Raw genomic sequence first — 24,854 nt, forward strand, 5'->3', positions numbered from 1 at the left:
GGAGCATTCTTGACCCTGCCACGAGAGTCTAAAGAGAATAGAGGGAATGTGAGAGACAAAGAACGAAAGAGAGAGTGAAGGAGGTGAGGATAAGAAAAAAAAGGTTGGAGAGGAGACTTAAAGGTAGTCGAACAAGGGTGTAAACAGAGTCTCAGATTTACACAGAAGTCATCATGTGCTGCTTTAAGTGTTCGTACTTGTTCATGAAATAGTCCAACATTTTGGCAAAAGTGTTTTTTTGCTTTTTTGCCAGAAGTTAGATGGCATGTATAGCAGCAAAAACCCTCTATCAGCACTTTTAGAGTTTATTCATTTACACATTAGGTTGCATTTCCTTATGACTTTACACAACATTATGTCTGACTGTTTCTTGATCATCTCATGAAAAACAAAACCTGTTGATTTTATACATGGCATTTTTATTTACAAGAAACCGACATAAGAAGGTAATGAGTGAGCCACATTTGGAGTACTGGGGAAATGTTCACCTTTTGAACCGAGAGCCGGGGTAGCTGTTTATCAAGTCAATATGAAAATACAGTCCACAACAGAAGTGAGTACACTAGTTGCATTATTTCAAAGATTAGTGAAAGTGTTTCCTGTTACAAACAGGTCCCCGAGTGGAAATGCAATGCAACAAAAGTGAATACACATGTGATCACTGACACACATCATAAAACCTGTCATCACTTTGCTGAAAAAATAAAGTTGTACGTCCATGATTTCCAGTTGGCCTATTTGCATGAACACAATTATAAAATGACCTGTGAACACCAGAACTTTCTCAATGTTAAACCTATGGGCCATTTTTAATTGAAAAAGCTGATTACGAGACTTCACGATAATGGGAAAGGACGTGGGAAGATCAGTGACTAAAGAAAAATCTGTCAAAATACAGTTAGAATAGTAATCAGGAGGTATAGCACAAGCCAGAGCGACAGTGTCTGACTCTTGAGGGAGTGACTGCATAGTCCTGACAGTGAAGCGCAGTGATGGGTTTGTGATGATATGCGGCTGCGTGATACTAAAGGTGTTGAGGAGATGGCATTTATAGATGCCACTGTTCAAGTCAGTGACCATACCAAAATACTAGCTGACAAGATGACTCCCAGTCTGCAGACGCTTGGCAGAAGAGGAATGTTCCAATAAAATAATGATCCAAAGGACACTGCCAAAATCACACAAGAGTTTCTCAAGAAAAGTGAAAACTATGGTCTGGCCAAGTATGTCACCTGATTTAAATCCAATAGAAAACCTTTGAGGTAGTTTAACAAGAAAGATAAAGCAAAACAACTCCTCATGCAAAGAGCAGCTGAAAAAAGGTTCTGTATATAAGAGCACAAACCTTACTGTTCAACTTGAAAATAATACAGATACTGTAGTATCTTTCTGACTGAGTCTTGACAATAAAGTAAATAAACAGATATCACAAAATGTATAGTGTTCCTTTGATGGCTGCCAGTTTTCTATTAATGCTAACTTAGTGTTACTGCAGAAAAGTACCCCTGGCCTGACAGTGAACTGTATGGACCTCTGTTGTGCGCCGTCTTGTGTAGTAATGAACACCACAACTTCCACAAACCAGTAAAGACATATCAACAAAGAAATAAAACACTAAGTTGATGTTTATTGGCAGTGTTTCTGTGGGGAGCAGTTTAGGACCTGCAGCGGTATGCTAATTGTTTTCTGACTATGCGGCAGCTAGCAGGGCTTTGTCAATCATGATTACAGCGCTGCTAGCTCTTCATCATTCTGCCACAAACTAGAGCAAACCTCATAAACAAGTTTTCATTTAATTAGACCGATAATGTTGACGGTGGTAGAAAGAATAAGAAAAGAGAATTAAATGTCAGTTATTTTCACTGGGTGGTTAATAATTAAAGCACACCACCTCGGATCATCTCTTTGACTGACAGTGAATAACTCGGCTGTGACTTCAGTGCAGTGTCGCAAACAAACAGGGTTAAGAGGCCAAGGTACTTTTTGATGGCTTGATGTCATGTTACATTGTGCAAGATGTGTGATCTTAGTTCTGACACCTGGTCAATTCTCTTGGAGCATCGTACATTCGCCTGCAGTCTTGTGGACAAAAAATTTGCATGCCAGAACAAAAACCTCATCCGACCTAGAAGTGGATGTGTGACAGCCGGACAAAAACAAGTCATGTTACACTCCTGCCTCTGCACAAGTAAAGGTTATTTACCCAAATGAATCTGTTGCAGCATGTTGATGGCAACTCTCAAAACATGCCATAAACAGGACAAAGAATGTAAACAGGTAGAGGTGTGGTGTTGTCAAGAGGTTTTTTTTGGCTCATGTGAGACCTTTCGCTGCCAACAGAGAAGTGTTTAGACACCACAGCCTTGAGAGAGCTTGTAGCTAAACAGGTGCATCGGTTTATGGCTACTCTAGTCTTTCTTTTAAACGGATGCATGTAGCATAAACAAGATTTGCTCCAATGGACCGGGAGAGTCCAAGGACTGCATTTGGCACCCAGATATCATTTGGGATGACATGCAACAACATGTTTTGGGCCTCCTCCATGCAGCACCTGAGTGATGCTACTGAGTCCCTGTTGGATTGTTTGAGACTTTGAGCATGCTTTGGATTTTAGTGTGCTTTAAAAGGAATTTGCAGCAATTCCTTTAAGATGAAATACTGCCACTACCCAGGAATTATATCCAGCAGAGCTCATGCTTACCTGTCCAATATTTAGGCACACAGTTCCAAAGCCGGGGTGCCACTTAGTGAAGCTGATCCTCAGTGAATTCACTGCACAAGACTACACCAATAAAACAGCCATATGTTTAGCGTTACTTCTAATTTCACAGACAGCCAGAAAAGAGTCAAGATATTTTGGGCTACTACAGTCATATGCAGGTTTAAGGGATAAATCAGACGTAGCTCAGCTTTACACACCATGGGCTGAACATCCTTTTATGCACGAGTCAGTTTTGAGATGTTTTGCTTCCATAACATGTCTTCTTTTTAGAAAAGAAAAAAAAATGTATATCCAGAATAAATATTAGGGTCTTTGTTTTACTGTGTTTTGTCTGCTGGCCATAATACCTCATTTATATATTTAAGCAAAATTTCAGAAAACTCAAAATACAAATAATAATTCTCATAAATCTATTAATTAAAAATTTTACTAATAGGCAATAGAAATATGTAGAATTTTACAATACATACACTACTGTTCAAAAGTTTGGGGTCGCTTAGAAATGTCCTTGTTTTTGAAGAAAATAATTTTTTTTCAATGAAGACAATATTAACTGAATCAGAAATACAGTCTAGACATTGTTAATGTGGTAAATGACTATTCTAGCTGGAAATGACTGATTTTTAATGGAATATCTACATAGGGGTACAGAGGAACATTTCCAGCAACCATCACTCCTGTGTTCTTATGCTACATTGTGTTAGCTAATGGTGTTGAAAGGCTAACTGATGATTAGATGTACTTCAGTAGCACTTACATACATCAAACTGTCCACTTTTATTCGTATCTATATTATGAGGGTTTCTACCAAGGGATTTGTTCATGTCATTCATAACCTGATTTGTAGAACATTTGTCCATAAAAACATGGTGGCTATTGAAAGAATTTTCATTAACAACCTTTGACTCTAACATGACAACGTGAAACAAACATTTTAAAGCTGGCTGTAGTTTTGAGCTGGAACCTTATGCACATTAAGGCATTCATGTCTATAATACGTCATCTTTATGTTTAGACATAACATTTCAGAAAACTCGTCCTATAAACGGTCCTTGCTGTATTGGAAGTAATCAACTGGGGAAGCTTCATATTGGTACTCTTAAGTGTTAAACAACATTGTGTCTATAATTTGTGATCTGATTGCAAGTGACTGTTCATAAACTGTATAAACTGTCCTACACTACATCTTATCCATAGCATACAATAAAATGTGATGGTGCAGAACTAATTCAGTATATTTTTTAACTGTAGGTTTTACTCCACAAGCATCCATTCCTTTTTTAAGTCTCATTTTCCATTTGTGCTAAATTTCTCATTCAAACTCATGAGCTGCCGTTTTTAGGTCAGACAGCTGAAGTAATGTACCACACAGCAGACAGAGCAGATACCATACTGCTGGCTCTGCGTGGGGGTTGCTACGTTTCATGTGGTGGCTGTGGGGAGCCTCAACACCCTTTGGGTCACACCACCTCCAGTGATGTCAGAGGAAATGCCAGAGTGCTGAGGTAAAGAGCTGCCTCATATAATTTAGCAAATTCCAGGGGAGATGACCATCATGATACTGAAGACTCTAGTGCGCCAGAGACAAGTTAAAGAAAAAGGAGGAAACATTGGCTGATGTGTGAGGCCCAGAGGGTGAAAGTCTGCCGACTCACAAATATCACCAAAACCAAAATGAATAATTGCAGCTTTCTACCTTTGTTGTGCAGACCTGGCTCCACTAATACAGACATGCACTCAGGATTTTTAAAATAAAATGTCCGATTTGACTCATTTACTTTCATGGCGTGTGATGAGTCAGTGATGGCTCAGGAATAATTTTCCTGGGACCAGCTAAGATTCCACTGCAGTGACACACAAAGAAATCTTAACACGTGACTTGAACAAACATCAGAAGCGTAAATTCTCTCTCACCCATCTGGCCCGTCCCTCAGAACCTGACTCAACCTTTTGTTTCCCACCCAACATATCGACAAACCTAAGTAAATAAAAAGCAGAGTGTGGCTTGGCGATGCACAAAGAAAAAATGAGCGGGATTAACTGCTACCTATACTTAATATGCTGCACGCTGTTGCTGTCAAAGCTTTCAAGAAACCACTTAGAATCGTGAACCCAGTTTCTTGGAAGGACGCTGTGTTCTTCCTGGTTTACTGGAGCAGAAAGATGAGCAGAACGCCTACAGTGAAGACGAAACATAGAAGAGGAAAGTTTGATTATTATTTTGTGAGACTCCACTGTCTTGTTTCTTGGAAGTAAATAGATTAGAAAGATGCCATTCTGGTTGTGAACCATTGTGAACCAAGGCCATTTAAAGAAGCAGTTCTCTAAATAATGGTGAGAAATACTAAAGAGTTACTTATTTAAAGGCCTACTGTGTATGTATTTGCTCGTAAATATGTTTGTACAGATGAGAGGAAAGTACATGTGTACCTTCATGTGCACCTGTGCAGGCCTCCACTGTGCTATCTGGTGGTGCGTCTACCTGGATGACCTCATGGTTCAGCCTTGCATAGATGAGGAGAAGCAGAAGCATTATGTTCGCCAAAAAGCACACCGAGCAGGCTGAGGTCATGGTGAGATAGAGCTTCTGGAAACACTGATGCACTCGCTTACATGACTGGCCTTGGAAACTACTCCTGCAGGAACCCCAAAAAACAGGACAGTAAAATCACACTGGGCAGCCAGACAGGAGAGCAGACCAGCCCAAGTCGGGCCAAAAAAAGACCTGCTCTTTCCTCAGGTTTCCAGTTCAGCGGAGAGGACAAGCATGTGAAATGTAGATTTCCCATAGTCTTCCATAAGGGGATGTGTTTCATAATATATGCTGGAAATATCCGGGTTGCAGTCATCCCTGCGTGTACTTCCTATAAATATATGAAAGACAGATGACCCAGAACAGGAGGACAGGAAGATATATTTGCAGAGTTTGTGTTGGTCCTTCAGCGTACCTATTTTCCACAGCCACGGCCTTGTAAAAGTTTTAACATATTTCCTACAAAATGACATCATTTCATGGCTCATTGAAATGATGTCATCGCAACATTTGGAGAGAAAAGCTTTTGTTTCATTGCGCTCGATCTCAGGAACCTGGGTTCTCTTAAAGACCATGCCTCACACAAATCCAGTGAAGATCCCCAAACTGATTTTCATCATCTTGTTTACACATGTTTGATTAGAAGTGGACCATATCGTCATATTCCTCAAGATAGGAAATCCTGAAGTAGCCGAGTGTACGTCATCACAGTCCAGCCTTTTGTTCGATGCCAGCAGATGTTTTAAGTGTGTCTCTGCTTGTGTCCTTGTGTTTGTTCCAGACGGAGGCAATGAAAGGGGCTCTGAAGGATTTGAATCTGAACATTGTGGAGATGACTGATGAGAATGCAACGCTGGATGGAGGAGATGTCCTTTTTACTGGTAGGTTGTTCTGCCCCCTCTGTCACTCTGTTATATGACTCACTCATTACAGTTGGAGTTCGCAATTCTGGAGAAGGATTAATATTTAGTTAGGCAGCATTATTTAGATGACCGGGTTGACCATCACGCTCGCTCCCAATGCCCTCTTTTACCCGATCTGTCTTTTCTCTCCCTTTTGTCCTTGTCCTGTTCATGACTATGAACGTGTACCGGACACTGGCATAGTGCTGTGTGTATCGGGCCCCTTTGTTTCCCGTTTAGAGCCCACACAGAACAGACAGCTAGCGGACTGTGAAGGGATACTCACTGAATTTGTCAATGTGTGTACTGAATCAAAATCGCTGACTCAACCTTTAACTTTTGCATGATCCTGCCAGTCAAAATAGCAGCCCCAAGCCTTCCTCATATGTTTATTAGTCCCACTGCAGGGCAATCATTAGTGAGTTTTGGGCTTAAATATGAGCTCATCAAGTCACATTATGTTTTAAAAAGGTATTAAAGCATTCAATAGATCCAATACAATCAAGATCCTAATATATCTAAACAGTTTTACTGGGGTGAGCTCATGAGAGAGGGAGGGCCAAGGGCCATCGTAAAATAAAAAACATTTTACAAACACTCCAGGGTACTTAATTTCTGTTTTGCTGTAATGGAACATATAGATGAAATCATGAAGGTGAGAACTTTGGGTTTTGCAACTGCTGAGGATTGAAAGAGCACCGTGTGGTCTATATCTGGAAATGCAGAAATATCCTACTAGAATTAAACATTATAGGGATCTTGTGTTGTTAAATTCCTCTTCAAGTGTTACCTCTTACACTGAACTGCAAGATAAAGTCTCAAATACAATTTGAGTTTAAAACGAAAACTGAGGAACTACAGACAGAGTTATGTTTCTTGTGGTTTGTTTCTGCCTCATACTTTGTAAATCACTCTTAGTATAATTTACCACAGTCCAAAATGTTTTATGATTTAATTTTGACAGTGAAAACTATAATCACTGTGCTAACAATGAAAAAAAAAAAGGCAGACACAATGCTTTATAGCTTGTACTCTTGCGCTAAATTAGTATCGACAGTAAAGGAGAAAAGATTCACATTTGGTTCCTAACAAGAATTTAAAGCCTAAAGCAGACTTCAGTGTTCATGATACCCCTCAGTAATTAAGCACTGGATGGTTCAACCCACCTACTCATGATTTAGCTATTCTAAAAGCCAGTAAACTGTAAAGTTTGAGCTGTGAGCAAAGCCTGTTAGAGGTTATGTGGTCTTTAAGGACCATGCTTCTCATGTTGTCAACAGGAATAAATATTACTATGACAGGCTTTTATTTTTTTTTTCTTTTTGTTCCATGAAGCATTTTGTGTTACTTTCTGTTTGTATGGAAAGTGCTATATAAATAAAATCTACTGGATTAAATGATAAGATGAGCTGTGATGCTTTTAGTATGATTTCCAGCAGAGCATGCTTTTAAGACATTCAACAGTTTGTTAAAGTAACCTTTTTTTCCTTAAGCCTGTATGGTAAGTTTGTGGTTTCTGTGAGCAACTAAATAAAAATGTTACTGGAAGTCTGTGTTCTACCTTGAAAGTTGGATGCTTGGAAGTCTTCCTTTAGATGTTTGGGCCAGCATGCACCACCAAAACAGCTTCAAATCACCTGATTCTCCTAGAGCTCTACTAGCGAGATGAACACCATTCCTTCAAAAGATATTCCCTCATTTGGTGTTTTGATGATGGCGATAGTGCTATCTAATCCCTTGGTCCACAGTGTCCCACAGGTGTTGAAATGGATTAAGGTCTTTTGAGTGTAAAGGCCACAGATTATCATTCACATCATTTTTATACTCATCAAACCATTCAGTGACCCATTGTGCATTGTGGATGGGGGCATTGTCATCCTGGAAGAGACCACTTGCATCAGCACAGAAATGTTTCATTATAGGATGAAGGCGATCACTCAGAAGTAATTTGTATTGATTTTCAGTGACTTTTCCCTCTAAGGTCACAAGTGGAACCAAACCATGCCAGAGAACTGCCCCCACAGTATAACAGAGCCACGACATTTTCACTGTAGTAGTCACAGGTTTAAGATTTTCCTTTAATTTGACACTCATCTGCTTGTTCTTGTTGCATTTTGCTCTTATAGTTTTACTCCGCCAAGGACTGTGGCGGCGTTATGTGACAATCGGCGTACGTTTGTCCTTCTGTGAATCTGTCTTTCCTTCTATGCACAACATTACTCAAAAACAGACCAACAGATTTGGATGAAATTTTCAGGGAAGATCATAAATTACACAAGGACTACCTCATTAGATTTTGGCAGTGATGCGGCTTATGGTCTGCATCCACGGATTTGTTCAGGATTTCTGCATTATTGTGAGATAATGGCATAACTTCACTGCAACTATGACAACAAATGAACACTACGTCAGCTGCCTGCTGACGATCACACGATTGTGATCCTAATACAAATCGACCGCTGTGGATTTATCAAGATTTATCCATCGGAAATGATACAAGGAACAATTGATTAAATTGTGGAAGTGTTTCCAAGTCCCATCAATTCCCGCCGGCCACTACATATTTAGGTCACGTGATTCGGTATCCGCACATAACGTACACATGCATAACACACGCCTGTGCTCAGCGCAAGGTCCCTTTGTTTGTGGGTTAACGAAACATCTATATTAAATGGCCAAATTCTATCTTGCCGTGATTTCTGATAATCAATAACTATTAAAAAAAAATGCTTCATTTCTAGAAAAATATGCTGCATTTCTGCCAACGCCATATAGGGGAATGGACAGCCTTGGCGGAGTACTGCGCTCTCTGAGGTGCTTTTCTTGTGCTGTATATGTATCTCTCTTGGTTAGAGCTATAGTAAAGGGTCAGAGACAGATTGTGTAACTGACAAACCACATGTAACTTAGAGATTTACTGCGTTCACTTCACGTTAGGACTGCTGTACCTGTTAGTCTTGTACAAATACCAGGATGTAGTTGTAAACAGGAAACAGCAGAGAACAGTGAAACAGCAGAACCTCTACAGCTCGTAGACAGTTGACTAAGTAAGCAGACGAGTGCGTGTAAGTATGCATCTGTGTTTTGAGATCCTCTGCACAAACATTCCTCTGTGTGACCTCGGTGACCTTGTGTCTCAGAGCACCCCGCAGAATTTCCCCGGTCAAATAATCTGTAGCCCAACTGTTGTGAACCATCCTGCGAGACCCGCCATGGCTGCCATATTCCTCTGGCATCAGGTAATAAAATTGATGAAGGCAGACAGTCAAGAACAGGGTGGTCTTTATTAGATTTTCTGTACATTCTGTTACAGTCGTGTGGTGAGTTAAAATGTGGGTCGGTGTCTTCTACACTGCACAGGCTGCTAGGAAAAAGCATAGTACACTTAATTGGGTTTCTAGACACTGGCTCTGTGCTGCCGTTGCTTCCAGCTGAAATGGGTTTCACATGGCAGGGCTAGAAACATTTCCTGTTGGCAGGGCCCCGGCTAATGGCTCATATTGTAAAGGCTCAGCAGCAACATTAGGAGCCCATCCCTGAGCTCAGTGTGCTGCTGTAGCCTCGCCAGGCATTCAGGAGCGTCTGTTTGTGTCCCACCATACTGACCACAGTTGGCCTCCCTCATAGGCATGCAGAAAGTACACACTGTCGTGGCTGCAATGTTCAGCTGCTGTAGCTCCACATGCTCATTGTAGTGCTGGTGTGACAGATCATGAGACTTTATCACTGTGGATTTAACACATTCAGAATTCTAGGCGTCATATTCATTACACAAATCAAATTATTATTTTTTCGACAGGTCGAGAGTTCTTTGTGGGACTTTCCAAAAGGACCAATCAGAGAGGAGCAGAGATCCTAGCAGATGCATTTAAGGTGAGTTCAAGTGGTATAAAAAATGTTAACATTTGTGGGGAAAATGAGGATATCTTACATAACTTATACACATGTCAATATAATTGAGTGCAGCACAGCAAGATGTACACATAAAACTGAGATATCATCACCTTGAGTGATCTTGAGTCTTGATTATGCTCCCTTGTAGATGTACACATGGACAGCTGTGGACACTACAGATGTATTGTTGTTATCATATGACTTTCTAGTCTGCTTGGAGGTCTCTGTTCTGCACATGTACACTACTGCCTTTGTTGCATTGTTGCCATATGGATACAAATTTTGGACTCCTTGCAGTCTCTAATTAGGAAGATGACGAACCTGACATCATGCGGACACCCACAGATGGAGAAAGTGTAACACTGTCCGTGTGCTGCTGACATGATGAATGTCCAAGTAAACCGTTGCAATTTACACCTCTTGCCATCCAATATTTACTCTCACTTCAACTGTATTTTGGTTTCCACCAGTTCCTGGGAGAAATATTACGTAATGTTCAACTATGCTGACTAACTAGTCACTAATTTTGTTTGTCAAGGGTAGAACAATGCTGCTTTTCCTCTGAAAAATGCTGCTGCAGCTTGAAACAAGGTTGCTGAGAGTGAACCAAATCTCAAACTGAGGGAAATAATACTAGACTTAGTTGGTCTGTCAGTGCCTTTGTCTGTTTAAATAAAGATAGAAGAACCCTCCGCAACATCAACTCTAGGGTTCCTGAAAGGACATTTAGAACCTCAGTGTGGTGACACCAGCCATCACCATCCTGTTACCAGTGACTCCTCCTAACTGCCAGCTAAACAATAAATGAGCAAAGAGTATGCAGGGGTATGCAAAACTTTAAGCCTTAACATAATTGAAACAGATGTGTTATAAAATTCTCCCCTGTGTGGGAAATTAGCTATAGAGACCAAAACCATTTTTTTACCGGGTTGTAAACATAGTTTTCCTGCTGTAAAGTTGGACATTTCAACATGATGGTCTATTAGGACTGACTTGCTTTTGGAGTCAACCTCAAGTGTACATTCTAGGAACTTTTTTTTCCTCCCTGGAAGTTGCCGCATGGGCAGTACAAGTGATAACTCTTGTGTTACATTTTATCCAGTGTCAATATGAAAGCATTCGTTAGTCCAACTTTAAGGTAATGTAAAGATACGGTCCTGGAAAACTAAACACAAAGTAAAGTTACCATAACAGAGCTATATAAGTCTGAAAAAAGTCTAAAGTATCTCAAATTAATTTATTTAAAGCATATAAGTTGTGCAAATTTCAGTAAAGAGAGATAAAATTCATAAAACTTACTTAATTCCTGTCCATAAATGTAAGTTACGGATATACCATAATCATCACTATCAATACATCCATTGAAATAAAGTAACTTTTGCCTCAAACAAGCAATATTCACTTGGTTAATCATTATCAAGATTTTTAAATGGATGAAATTTATCCTCTTGTTCTATAGGACAGAGATTAAACTGTTTGACAGAAATATACTTCTTTAAATACACAACCCTGCCTTTCTTCATATTCGTCTGAATCATCACTAACTGTGAGCCTTCTAGAAGCAATCACATATTGCAAACAAGGAAGGAATAGATAAATGTGTTATCAATCATAAAAGCTTTAGGCCAGCAAGGTAATAGTATCATCACTCCACTTATCTTGCTTTTTTCATCTTTGCTCTACCTCCCCTTTTCTCTAATTCCATTTCTTTCCACATCCATCACTGCCTCCCTACACTCCCTCCTTCTGGTCCATTATATCTGACCTCAGCCCGTCCACCTCTCCCTCCACATCGTCTGTCACCACATTCATTTGCTCTTCTCTCTGTGAATGTTCAACTACCAGTCTGCATCAAGGCCACACTCTCTTTGTAGGCTACACACGGTACATAAAAACATATGAACTGTTGCTAGGAGATGTAGAAACCCTTCAAGACATCCTGTTTGTTGGCTGTACTCAGGAGCTGAGTGATGACAAAAAATGAAGGGCACTGGGACTGTTTTGGGGGGAAATAGCTTTTTAGGAGAAAGCTGGTCTTTCTGATGAGCTTAAAAGGTCTTTTTTTTTTTTTTTTTTAAGATCAGTACACAAATACTCTGGAGTAAGTATTTAAGGCTACATCTGCTCACTTAAAATTGGGAGTAGCCAGCTATATAAATCCTTGTGCGAAGTACAATTAAAAAGAATTTCTGGTTTGTTATTCAGCACCACTCGAGCAGAGAAGTGTGAGATTATTGATTCACACAGATGTAAATAGTCCCAGTGGCAATTAGTTGTTGGTCCCCGAGTCCAGGCCTCAGCTGGCCTTGAGGCATTTTTAATCAACTATTGATGCAAACCTCCATCACCTCTGTTAAACAACCGTTGAACACACAGATTAGAAAGGTGATTTGGGAGAGTAAACCTATTTCTCTTCAATTATTTCATGGACTATTTTCTTCCTATGTCATTATTAATTATTTATATCAACCTGTCCAGTCATGGCTGATGTTTTGATGGACTTTTGACTTTTTTGTACCGCAAAGCCATTTATCTATATAACGTCTATAGATTGATGGATGGATGGATGGATGGATGGATGGATGGATGGATGGATGGATGGATGGATGGATGGATGGATGGATGGATGGATGGATGGATAGATAGATAGATAGATAGATAGATAGATAGATAGATAGATAGATAGATAGATAGATAGATAGATAGATAGATAGATAGACAGATAGACAGATAGATAGATCTGTTGCTTGATTAAGCTTTAAATATTAGCAGTTTATTTAACAGAAAGATTGTGCTTATTATCTAGAAGCAGTTATTGTCCAGCAAATCCAATATAATGCTTAAAGGTGTGCTGGAGCTGCAAAATTAAAGGCAACAATTGTGATATTGAATTCTCACAATTCAATAAACTTGATCAACTGCATTATTGGCATTTATAATGCGCTCCACTCATTGAAAACACCGTTTGTAGATAAAATCATTCATTTTCAACTTGGGTAAATTGGACATTGGGACACCTTATTTTACCATTTTCAAACAATTTTTCATATCACACACATGTCTGAGTGCACTGCAGCCATCTGGCAGCGTGTACCACATCCTGCATTACATCAGTAAATTGTGTTGGTTGTGCGACCAAATCATGGTGCTGCCACTAGAAAAGTTCATCTGGAGCCCTGGTTTGGGATGCAGTAGATGTTAAAAATCACCTTGTTAGATGTGGGTCATATGAATAGCTGTAAAGACCCGAGTACAACTGATAGAGCCAAGTTGTTATGGACAGACAACTAGGTCAAAGTATCTCAGAAATGCAAGACCTATGCTGTGGTGGCAGATCACAGGGCTCCTTTAGAGGTCTTGCTGAGTCTCTTGCCCCAATTGGTCAAAGCTGTTTTGACAGCACACAGAGGACCAACACTATTTGAGGCAGCGCTGGTCATATGTTTTGACTCTTCAGTGAGTAATCCTGGCCTTCCTTTTTTCAGTCCTTGTTAATGTCAGTGTTGGCATCTCTTTTTTTTTTTTTTTTTTTATCAGTTTTACCATGTTTTCCTTTCTGACTAATTTCCCTTCGCTGTGGTTTGACCTTGATATCCACAGCCAAGCTTGCCAATGTCCACTCCTACATCCAAAGAGAATATTCAAAAGAATATCCCAAGTATCCCTGAAACAACAGATTCGTTTGAGAGAGGAGTTAGACATGCAGCCTGCAAACAGGGCCATAGTGTGGGTCACACAGACTGATCTTCTCTGTTTTGTTTGCTGTTATTGTAAAATTAAGAATTTTCATTCTGCAGACTTATGTGTATCATTCTTGGATTCACTCTGAGCCGCCATGACAAAACTGAAAAGTTGGCCGACACACAAGTTCAGAGGTGGGTCATAACGTCAAGAGTTCAGTGCGTTACAGTAACCTGAATGGCCTTATTGTAGTGCTTCCATCTTCCCATCTGTATCTGGTTTGAATTCCTCATTATAGATTCCTCTGTGTTTTCTGTTATCGTTGATAAGATGGGACTTAATGATGCGTCTCTGGCAAATGACACTAGGAAAAATCGCTTGAGCGTCAATTATTGTTTTTTCCGCTTTTTATCAGATTGATTCCTCCTGTCACTGTTGTTTTTTCCTTTCATTATCAAATTAAGGATCATTTTGCTGCCAGGTTTGTTTAGTACTCAACAACTGCGTGCAGATGTTGAAGGTCTTTGCTTCACGGTCCTTGCAGAGGTCAGAACAATTGGTGTTATTGATGGAATCAGTCCATTCAGGAAGTAATATAGGGGTTAAAGTACTTGTTTTCCGTTCCTGCTAAGAAGTATTGACTCCTAATTTCTACTAATAAGATGCAACCACAGTCAACTAAACAGTGAAGTTCAGTCGGCTTTTCCTCTGGGTTTGTCAATAGAGTCTTTTCAGGTCACACCATGGAAGTGTATCAACATGTTAGTGCAGATGAAAAGCAAGTCTCTCCCACTTCATTCCCTTAAGGGTCTGTCTTGATAAGGAGAAAAGTATGAGTTTCTAATTATACACAGAAACTTCCTGTTTATAGATAAGGAATGAAGAAAGCTCAGATTAAATAATTCCCAGTTGACCCTGCTGGATCTAAACAAGCGCCGAGAAAAGAGTTCAGGAAAACATCCAGGACAGGGTAATTTAAGTTTTTTGCATGATAGACCGCCAAATGCGTTTCTGTTATTCCGTCACAATAGCTATCTGAGTGAATCATAGCACTTAAATTGAGCTAATGATGCAGGGCAAATATTGAGCTGAAAAGTGTTAACATATACCCAAATGGAAAATGTCACCATGGAGTGTAGCAATGGAAAATGTACACAATTCTTCATGACTTTTATGAAGCTAAAAGCTATAAAAACCCATTTAAAACATATTATGTGATTAAGAAAACACATGGATGTCAGTTGCAAGAGTTATTTTCTTAGGCGCAAAACAGAATTTATATGGTCATCAAAATGTATTCACATAGATTCAGGAAGGAAAGGTCTTGGAAAATAACCTCAAAGTCTCATATCCTATCATAATTCAAATTGCAGCTCGGTATCACTTCAAGGTTTACAAATCTCAGTAGGACGTGACTCTGGCTGTAGCGATTCTCAGAAGACTTACAGTATGTCTAGCTGTCACAAAGTGTGCATCAACTGCTCAATCAATCAACTTTGAAGTAGGAAATTCCTCCAGTTGGTTAAAGCAGTAAGTCAAAATCAAAATAAAGTTGGTGGTAGAATAATGTTGTTTCGACAGGGTATGCTGTAGTTCTTCAAATATGGCTTTAATTCTTGCAAAGAACGCAGCCTTTAACTGATGTTTTAATGAAGGGGTCAGTCCAAAATCAACTGTTGAGGGCTTAAGGTAAATATAACACTATATGCCCCTATACAGTGCTGTACATATGATCCTGTTCTACATAACAGAGCCATATATCTGCCAGTTTGGATGCAGTTTGCTAGTTGAACACTGTTTATCCTCAGGTTCAGAGATTTAAAGGCCATTAAAAAAAGGTATTTTCTCAGGTGGCCTCATACTATGAATGATAGGTAGTTACATGAACACTAAATTCTCTCCTATGGCTTTAACAGCTTCAGTCACTTCATGAGATTTGTATTTCTGTCGCTGACTTTCTCACAAATTTGAAGTGAATGGATTGTCATATTATTTATTTTCATACACCGATCAGAGCTTAACAACATTTCAAGCAAAATGTGATTTCAGTTGTTATGTTTTTTGACCTGTGTTGTTATGATTCTGATCAAACCAATCCCACACAGTCAAGAAGAAGCCAATTTTCTGAGTTTTTAATGTCAAGAAATAGTAATTAAGGATGTTTGGCACCTTCTTTTTTTGAAATGATGCTTATGTAACATTATAGTGAGCTAATTATGATTTCCAGATTTCCAGGGGCTATCTGAAACCTAATCAGGAGGCAAGCTCAGGTGTTCAGAAAATTGTTATCACTGGCAGTTGTTCAATACTGTATAGTCTGACTCACTGCATGCAGATTACAGATAAGGCTGCCTTTTCTTCCACACTTTTCAAGAGGGTTCCTTCTCTGATTCCTCTAGCTCTATGTAACCCTTTTAGAAGTCTCCTTCATTAAGAGAAACTGCCTTCAAGCAGCAACCTGCATGCAGAAAACTGAGTTTTGCTGAAGATGCATCAGATGTGCAGTAAGGCAGGCCTGGCTTGGCTGTTTTGGTGAATTAGCCATTTTAATGACAGTGTTCCACCAAAACAATACCTCCAACACAATTTGTATTCATATCGTTGCTGTATTCTCGGCTTAGTGCTGCCCGTCATGATTGTGATGGCTTTAAAGAAACACAAACAAGCCGCAGTATTTATCGTTCTATAGCACAATGATACTGATGCGCAGCCAAACAAACTGCAGAGATGAATCTGGCTGTGCGAGATTGGACTGTATAACCTGTGTTTATAAAGCTTCTAATGACAACTTTTGGTATGCAGACACCCTGCAGCCAGAGAAAGCGTCTCCAATCAGCCTCTTACCAGTTGCTCTGTAATCTCCCCATGAGCTCTGAGCTCAGTGACATCATCTATCACACACTCCTGCTGTTTCCGCCCCAGAGCTGTCCAGTACTTTATTTAAATGCCACTTTATACCCTATCTAATGATACCACACAGATCACTGCAGTGCTCCTTGAATCTTTGTTTTTTAGAGAGCAATATATCACCGAATAAAGCTGTGGAACATGTTTGGAGCTTGAAGGGATTGTGAAATATTGTCACTCACAAAAGATGATTTGCACTGAGTCATTTCACATTTGGTTTAAAGAGGAAGCACTATGTTCTCACAAGAGAGCTGCTTCTGGAGAATTACATTTGTGAGGGAACAGTGTGTCAGCAGCTGAAGAGCCAGACTCTTAAATGTTGAAACCACAATCTCAGTGTGATTCATCTCACCGCTCAACAGTTTGACCCTGAGAGAGGTGACAATGAGTGGAAACGTTTTATTACCCCGGTCTGTTCTATCTTCACGAAGCTTATCATGCTGAATTTTTGCGATTGGATTGTGTTTTACAGGACTATGCTGTTTCTACTGTGCCTGTGCTGGAAGGGCTGCACCTGAAGACCTTCTGCAGCATGGGAGGACCCGGCCTCATTGTCATCGGCTCCAGTGAACCAGCACAGAAAACCCTCAAAGTATGGCGCTAGTGTGTGCATGTGGCGAATGTACACCATGGCTATGCTCCCCTGGCTGTAGTCATGGAAACCGTCGAATCAATATATTGGCATTGTTTTCATTACTATGACGCACATTGACGCAGCGGATTCATTTTGACTCTTAGCTTGATCCTGTTGGTACGAACAGCCCCGTCCTTTTTGTTTTCAGCTGCTCTGCAAAGTATTCAGCAAGAATAACACTACAAGACAGGACATCGCACGTGTTGATTCAGAGCAGACTCCCTTACTTACAGCTCGATGGCGGCTTCCCACTGCAGGCACATTGAAACCACCTGTCACCTTAATCCTTCCTCATTAATTCATATTCTCAGCTAATCTGAGGGGATTGCCCCTGGCGCTCACACTCCAGCTTCAATTACGAAGGTATTGTCCTTCCATTAAACAGCTTGAGCTCATTACTGCATAAACGGCTTCTGCATCGATCAGGCTCCATTGTAACAATAGAAACCCTCAGCATAAAGAGGGGACTGTTTACACCCTGACAGAGACCGATCGCTCATTTACACCAAGAGAGTAATAAATCGCAGCCCATCCCTGTGATGGAATTATCCCTCAAATTCCCAGACATCAACATGTGACCCAGGATATGAACCGTTTAATGGCACGCATGACTAAAGTGCAATTAGAATATGTATTTACACAGCACAATTAATATGTAATTACATAAGTAGGAAGACTTACACATGACTACATACACACTTGGCCCTGACAGATCCTCTCTGGCAGCTCTCCTCACTTGCCTCCTAGTGTGATATCTCCCCCTACTGGCCCAGCGCTAAACAGGGTTATTTTAAGTCAAGCAAAAGTCACTTCCTATGTCTCCAGGGCAATTAAAACGAGATCGTCAGACAGCACGCTCTAATGAAGCTAAAGTCCTTGAGAATAGCAAAAGGTCAGACTTGTTGGTTTTGTAAGCATGTTTACGTTGCTGGAGTGTACACAAGAAGCCAAGAATCTATGCAGAAGCACATAAGCTAATTAATTTTATACTCCAGCATCGACTCATTAAGATTCCTGCCTGTTTGATCACCCCAGTAATTAGCTACTGGAACGAGGAGTGGCCGTTAGCGAGACTTAATGACAGGCTGCTCGCTTTCTAATTACGGCTTACGTCACCCTCTCTTGCAGCAATTAGCTCCTGTTTTAAAGGACTTTTAACAGCCCCAGATTTGTAATTAGGTAATGTTCTCTTTGTGGGGGGAGTGAGATCTTATGAATGCAGTTTTAATGAATTCAGACTGCTTGTTTTGGATGTAGATGCGGCTCCTATGGCAATGAGGCTCCTTGTCTGTGTACCCTTGGAACAAAGACACTGTTCAAATTAAAGTTGGAGCCACGCTAATTCATTTAGTCTTTAGGGAGCTACATTTTTGCTGCTATAGGATATTTACTGGCAAGAGAGGAAGACCTGACCTTATTTTATTAAAGGGTTTAATAACTAATGGTTCATTTTAATTCAAAAAAGAGAGTAGAAGATGTGGAGTATATCTCACTGATATCTGATTAATGAGACTTTCTTTTTTTTGCTTCTTGGCTTTATCTCTGCTCAGGAAGGCTCAGCGCTCAAAATATACACTGTACATGTGTCTGTGTTTGGCTCTCCCAGGGAAAAGAATGCACGTTGACCGGATGGATTTCGTCATCCATCTGCTGCTGTCGCTGCCAAGCTTCACTCATGAAGTCATCATCCCGAAATACAGCCTCTGTCAGAGGCTGCAGCACCCAGTCCCTGTACGCTCACACACTATTCCCTCCCTGTAGCGGACTGCCCAGCAGGCTTTAGATCACCAGTCATCCCTTTACTTAGCCCGGTTTGATTCATGAGGTCATTACTCATTGCTGGTCAGGCTTTGATCTTCACCTCAAGGATGCTTAGATGCTTCAGTTTTATAGATGAGGTGGCAACACAGTGAAGGTCGTATTCAGGGGGATTCATCTTTAATGACCACATCCTGATCCTAAACATATACACGAGTGAGAAAGAACAACAGCAACAGATTCTGCATTTATATTGAAATTTGGCGTTTAAGAACTAATTTGATTTGGTTTTCAAATAGCACATGGCTTTCAGGAGAAGATTTCTTTACCTATAATGTGACATGGAACTTAATGTGCTTTTCCTTGTTTTCTGTGACATATATAATGTCGGATGTTCGTATTAAACGTGACTAGGCTTTTAAATAATGAGATAAACATATGAAAAAGCTCTGTGAGAGAAAAGCTCAGGCTTCAGATGTCTTTTCTACTTTTTGCCAACCCGAAGTCATCGCGTCGTATATTTCTTTATACGGACATCATTCAATCACAACATGTCCACAAGCCCTGCTGTTATCTTTGTTGCTGCAGATGTTTATACCATCTACTCTCATGTGCTATATCAAATTCTAGCTCAAACAAGTCGTGGAATGCTTTGTAGAAATTGCCATTTCTGATTAAATACAAGAAATTATGTAACCTAATAGATTTATAGTTTGCTTTGGTAACTTCCATACCAGTAAGAGAATGAGGTGCTCACAGGCAAAAACTGTGGACTTTAAGAGACCGAAGGGATACAAAGAACCCAGCAGTGTAGCAAGTGTAATAACTGCAAATCATGTGAAGCTATTTTAGTGGAGTCTCAGAACAAACATACAGAACTAGAAATGAGCAAAATACTTCACATTCAAAGCTGTCATTCATTGAGTCCCAAGTCTTCTTCCCAAGACACCAAACCCTAACCCATACTTAATTATTACAATACTTTGTACATTTTGATTGCCAAAATGTACTCTAGCTAGTTAGTCTGAATTCAGAAATGTAGTCAAAGTGTTAGAATTGCCATTTTATACAAACACAAAATGATATAATGAGTGTTGGTCAATCAAATTTTAAAAAGTTGCATTTTTGTAAGATTTTTTGTAAGAATTCTTTAAAGCTGCTCCTGCGAAAATATTTTTTTTTTGCTAACATGTCCATATGGTGTTTTTATATGCCGAAAGAAGCATCATTAAGGTGATTAATTGTCAACACTGGCTATTTCCACCTTGAAACTGCAGTGTACTGATGACCATCTCAAAAACACCGATTCAACTCTCAGGGTTTTCAGTGTAACAAACCTGAAGAACCAACCATGTCAACTTAGAGGGCTTTCTGTATCATTGTTGTTCCTCAGAATATGTTTCCAGTTCAAACATCCATCCATCCATTATCTATACACCGCTTAATCCTCACTAGGGTCGCGGGGGGGGCTGGAGCCTATCCCAGCTGACTCAGGCGAAGGCAGGGGACACCCTAGACAGGTCACCAGTCTGTCGCAGGGCTACATATATAGACAAACAAGCACTCTCACATTCACACCTACGGGCAATTTAGAATAATCAATTAACCTCAGCATATTTTTGGACTGTGGGAGGAAGCCGGAGTACCCGTAGAAAACCCACGCATGCACAGGGAGAACATGCAAACTCCATGCAGAAAGATCCCGGGAAAGGCGGGACGCGAACCAGGGACCTTCTTGCTGCAAGGCGAAAGTGCTAACCACTACGCCACTGTGCAGCCCCAGTTCAAACATGTACGGCTGAATTACAACTTACCGTTGTGTGTTGTAGAGCAGTTTTACAGAGTTATAGGTGAGCTGATTTGCTTGAACTGTCATTGGGGAGGTTTGGATGAAGAGCAAGGCTGGGACTTCATCGCGCTGCACATTCTAAAGAAGTCAGCATGGTAGAGTTAAATCTTAGTCATTTTGAAATAGGAGGTAAATATTTTGAGGGGAAAAACTTTAGTCAATGGCCAGAGAGCGACTTTAAAATTTTAACCCTTGGATTTTCCTACTAATATACTCATAATGACAGCGTTAACATGTTGATGTTGAACAGGTTTGCCGTGTTCTTAGTTTAGCCTGAGATTTACTAATTAGCACTAAAGTACAGCCAAGCCTGATGTGAATGTTATTACATTTACAGTGGAAAGCAGCCATCAAACCGTAAGGAATGGGGTCTGCTCTGAATCAGACGGGCAGGGTTGTTCATGCCAACAGGATCAAGTGAGTATGTGACAAAATAAAACTTCACGTGGTGATGGAGCTCGAGTAGAAGTCAGAAAACCACCAGAATCAGAATATGTCTTTGCCGGGGAACCACAAATATCTGTGCATCTGATCATTTTTGAGATATTTTAGTCTGGACAAATGGACCAACCAATATTACCATCTAGAGCTAGTGATGCTACAAAAATGGATTAGTTCTACAGTTTTTTTTTCTAGGTTTCTATGATGTTCCCGTTGTGTCCATGAATCAGCTTCAGAGTCAGACAGCAGCATCCTCAATGTGTAAGATAATAAGGATAAACACAAGATAAGTGGTATTCAGGGCACTATTCCGAGTAATTCTTTTCTCAGTATTAACTGATATGTTATATATTCTCCCCTGTCCTTTCTGCCCCCAGCTAACGTCATCGTTCACTGGACACCTTTGGGTGCAGCAATAAACACTCCATACAGACCAATTATTCCAGAGTGAAATGTCTGTCAAGAAGCAATAGCAAACATTTCTTGTACATCAACAAGAAGCAATTTCAATTTCCTCTCTTTGGTTTGGAAGCAGCCTTTGGTAGGATTTGTCTTGTACATCCTGCTGTTGTAGTGAAAAGAAGTATTGTAAAACTTTTAAAGGCTTCCTGGGAATGACTGCTAATGTGAGCATTATAAATATTCATACCTGGAGCCAAAATACAGATTATGCTGATTACCACGGTGAGAGGTCTCGGGTCCAGTAAACTGTCCGTTTTTTTGTTAACTGGTCAAGATTGTCATTGCCCAGGGAGGATTTTATTACCTTCCAGTAAATATTTAGTTTTAGCAGCTCTGACGGAGCACATTTTGCTGCCCAGTTACCACTCTGTGTATTAACTGGACCTCGGCCATTGTCCAGGAGTAAGTCGCTGTTGATTTGTCGTAGATTAATACTTGGTCGAGAGCCAGGATGACTATGTAAAAGCCCTGGCTCTACAGATTTTCTTTTGCTTGAAGGTGATTCACAAATCTGAGACATATTGAACAGACGGTAGCAAAACAGAGCTGTTTAAAAAGTTACCTTAAAAACCAAAGTAAATTTTCATTGATATATTACTCCTTCAGACTGAAGATTTGAATAAGTTAAAAGGAATTCTAGCTTGAAAATACAAGGCTGAAGTGGTCTGGCCTTGTATTGACCGGCTTCACCTTTTGACAATGAACAGAAAACCAACTGTTCCATGAGTCAGGTGAACTGTGTAAAGACTTAATTGAATTTCAGGGATCAGAACCTCTCATGAAGCATGATGAAATCTTGCTGAAGGCCATTTTCCTTTTACCCCAAAAACTTTTCCCATTTTACTTTTACTGAGAAAACGAGGAGTGAAGCAGGAACAACTGTGATCTTTGGTGGAGTCAACGTTTGTTCTCCCCTCTACCACTCTTAATCCCCCTGTGTGTGAGAGACAGTGTTGGCGGTCACGCACATGGAACGGAGTGTTTTCATTTAGGGCCGCTGCAATCACGGAACACGCCCACAAGTGACCTGGGAATGTGTCTGGCTGCACATATGCAGACGTGCACACAAACTGCCTGTACTCCAGCCTGAAGCCCTACACTTCCAAACAGCACTTTCAGCTCCTATAAAGTAAATTTAATTGACTTCTGCGTTGTCAGTCATCTACACGGTCGTTTCATTTATCATTTGGAAATGAAAAAATAAGCTCTGGATGTTAGATGTAAGAAAATATTAGCCGCTTTAAGTTTAATGTGCTGTTAAAATGCATAACCTTCTAGTTGTTTGCTTTTAACACTGCTGGTGCTAAAGGTTCATTACTGTGTTTGTCTTGCACGGCACTTCCCAGAGATCCTTTATCCACTTCACAACCAGTCCAGGCCTGTGACAATGTTTTCTTTAAGAATTCTGTTTAATGATGGATTTGCTGACCACGCTAACCACACAATTGTTCTTCTATTTATTCCAACTAAGTGCTGATGCTGCTGCCAGATACAGAAGATTTGTCACTTCTTGTGTATTGAATAGATTTTCCCAGGAAAGCCCTTACAATATACTAAGGACAGCACATGTTTTCAGTTGATTGGCTCATTTCATAATAGGTGATTGCATTGAAGTAGCTCATTTTTCTGTGGAATTGTGTATGTTCAACTGACAATGCCAGTAACATAATGCAATGCAATGCATGTTTGTATATAAGCCTCGCTGGATCTGACCTTTCCCGTCTGTGTTAACGCCCTGGTCTTCCCTATTGCAGTTAACCCCGTCAGTGGGAAGTGAAATGAAAACATTTTCAGCCACAAAGCCCATTGTGCTCACAAACCACCCATTTTCCTCCTACATTTGCAGTTGTGTGTCATCATATTCGCTCACAGCCACTCCTCCAAACCTATATGTACGTCAAGCAGGCGTCACACTTTTTGGATGCTGTGTAGGTGGCATTTAACTAAAACAACTTTTCCTACTTTCAGCTTTTAATGCTGACGTTTTGACTGCTAATCACAAGCAGACAACCAACTCATCCTCCTCATCATTAAAGATGCAGAGAGAAGACAAAGAGTAATGAAAAGCACAGAGTAAAGGGAAGTTAAAGATAGAAAGTAGCAGACTGACAATCATGGTGTCTACGTCTGGGGAAAATCTCACTTCTCAAAATACCTTTTCTCAATGTTGACACTTTGGATTTTTTTCTTACTAGCTTTCCACCCTCCCCTCCGCTCCTCGTCTCTGAGGTATCCGTCCGCAGATGTTCTGCTCATAAACATTAAGAGGCACCTGCCTCTCTTTCTGGTCATAACATCCTCACCCTCCCCTCTCCGACATCCACTTGGCAACACGGGCGTCTTTGCTGCTCTCTCCCTCCACCTCCTGTCCCACCTTCAGCTCCTTCAGATTACATAAATAACATGACATCTGCTGAGAAAGAATGTCTGTCTGCTCCTGTGTTCTCCATTAAGCCCCCCCAGGCGCCCAGAGTGGTTTGGCCAGAGAAGGATGTGGTGCTGCCTTCGGTATTGTGGCCTTCTGACTCAAAATGTCTGATAGTCTGAATAACTGTTTAGTGTCTGTGTTTCTGAACAGCATGTCGAGTCTCACAGCTTGTGCATTTACCTCAATGTCTAAATCCTCTCTGTCTCTTTTTTCTGACTGTTTAGATCATGCAGCAAATGAGCGACCATCGCTATGACAAACTGACGGTGCCCGATGACCTCGCTGCCAACTGCGTCTACATGAACCTGCCCAACAAGGGACATGTGCTTATGCACTGCACACCTGAGCAGTATCCAGAGAGCGTAAAGGTGATTCTCAGCTCATTTCTCATCCACACTAGGTTACTTTGTCTCACTTGCACAGTCACACATTCATCCACAGTCCTGTGGTCCGATCTTCGGGAGGAAGGACCACCGTCAGGGCAACCAGAGTGGTTCAGTGGCTCAAATTTAAAGACCTGTTGCCTTTGTTGCACTTCATCCTGCTCCGACCTCTGAGAAAAACAACTGGTTGGAAAGGGAGCCCCTACGTAAGCTATGTGGTTGTTTTACACAGACCGCTTCAGGCTGACCACAGCCGGGGT

At 40.5% G+C, this 24,854-nt stretch overlaps 1 protein-coding gene across 4 annotated transcripts in view; it reads left to right on the top strand.

The window, feature by feature from the left end:
• ddah1 (dimethylarginine dimethylaminohydrolase 1) overlaps positions 1 to 24,854 on the top strand; it is a 95,912-nt gene that overhangs the window by 63,023 nt on the left and 8,035 nt on the right. For all 4 annotated transcript variants that reach the window (XM_023285257.3, XM_023285255.3, XM_035955085.2 and 1 more), the window contains 4 exons: positions 6,037 to 6,136; positions 9,957 to 10,030; positions 17,112 to 17,231; positions 24,436 to 24,579. In XM_023285257.3, coding sequence (XP_023141025.2) covers positions 6,037 to 6,136; positions 9,957 to 10,030; positions 17,112 to 17,231; positions 24,436 to 24,579 — 438 coding nt within the window. The remainder of the gene's footprint in view (positions 1 to 6,036; positions 6,137 to 9,956; positions 10,031 to 17,111; positions 17,232 to 24,435; positions 24,580 to 24,854) is intronic.

This window comes from Amphiprion ocellaris, chromosome 2 (genome assembly GCF_022539595.1).
Source record: "Amphiprion ocellaris isolate individual 3 ecotype Okinawa chromosome 2, ASM2253959v1, whole genome shotgun sequence".
NCBI lineage: Eukaryota > Metazoa > Chordata > Actinopteri > Pomacentridae > Amphiprion > Amphiprion ocellaris.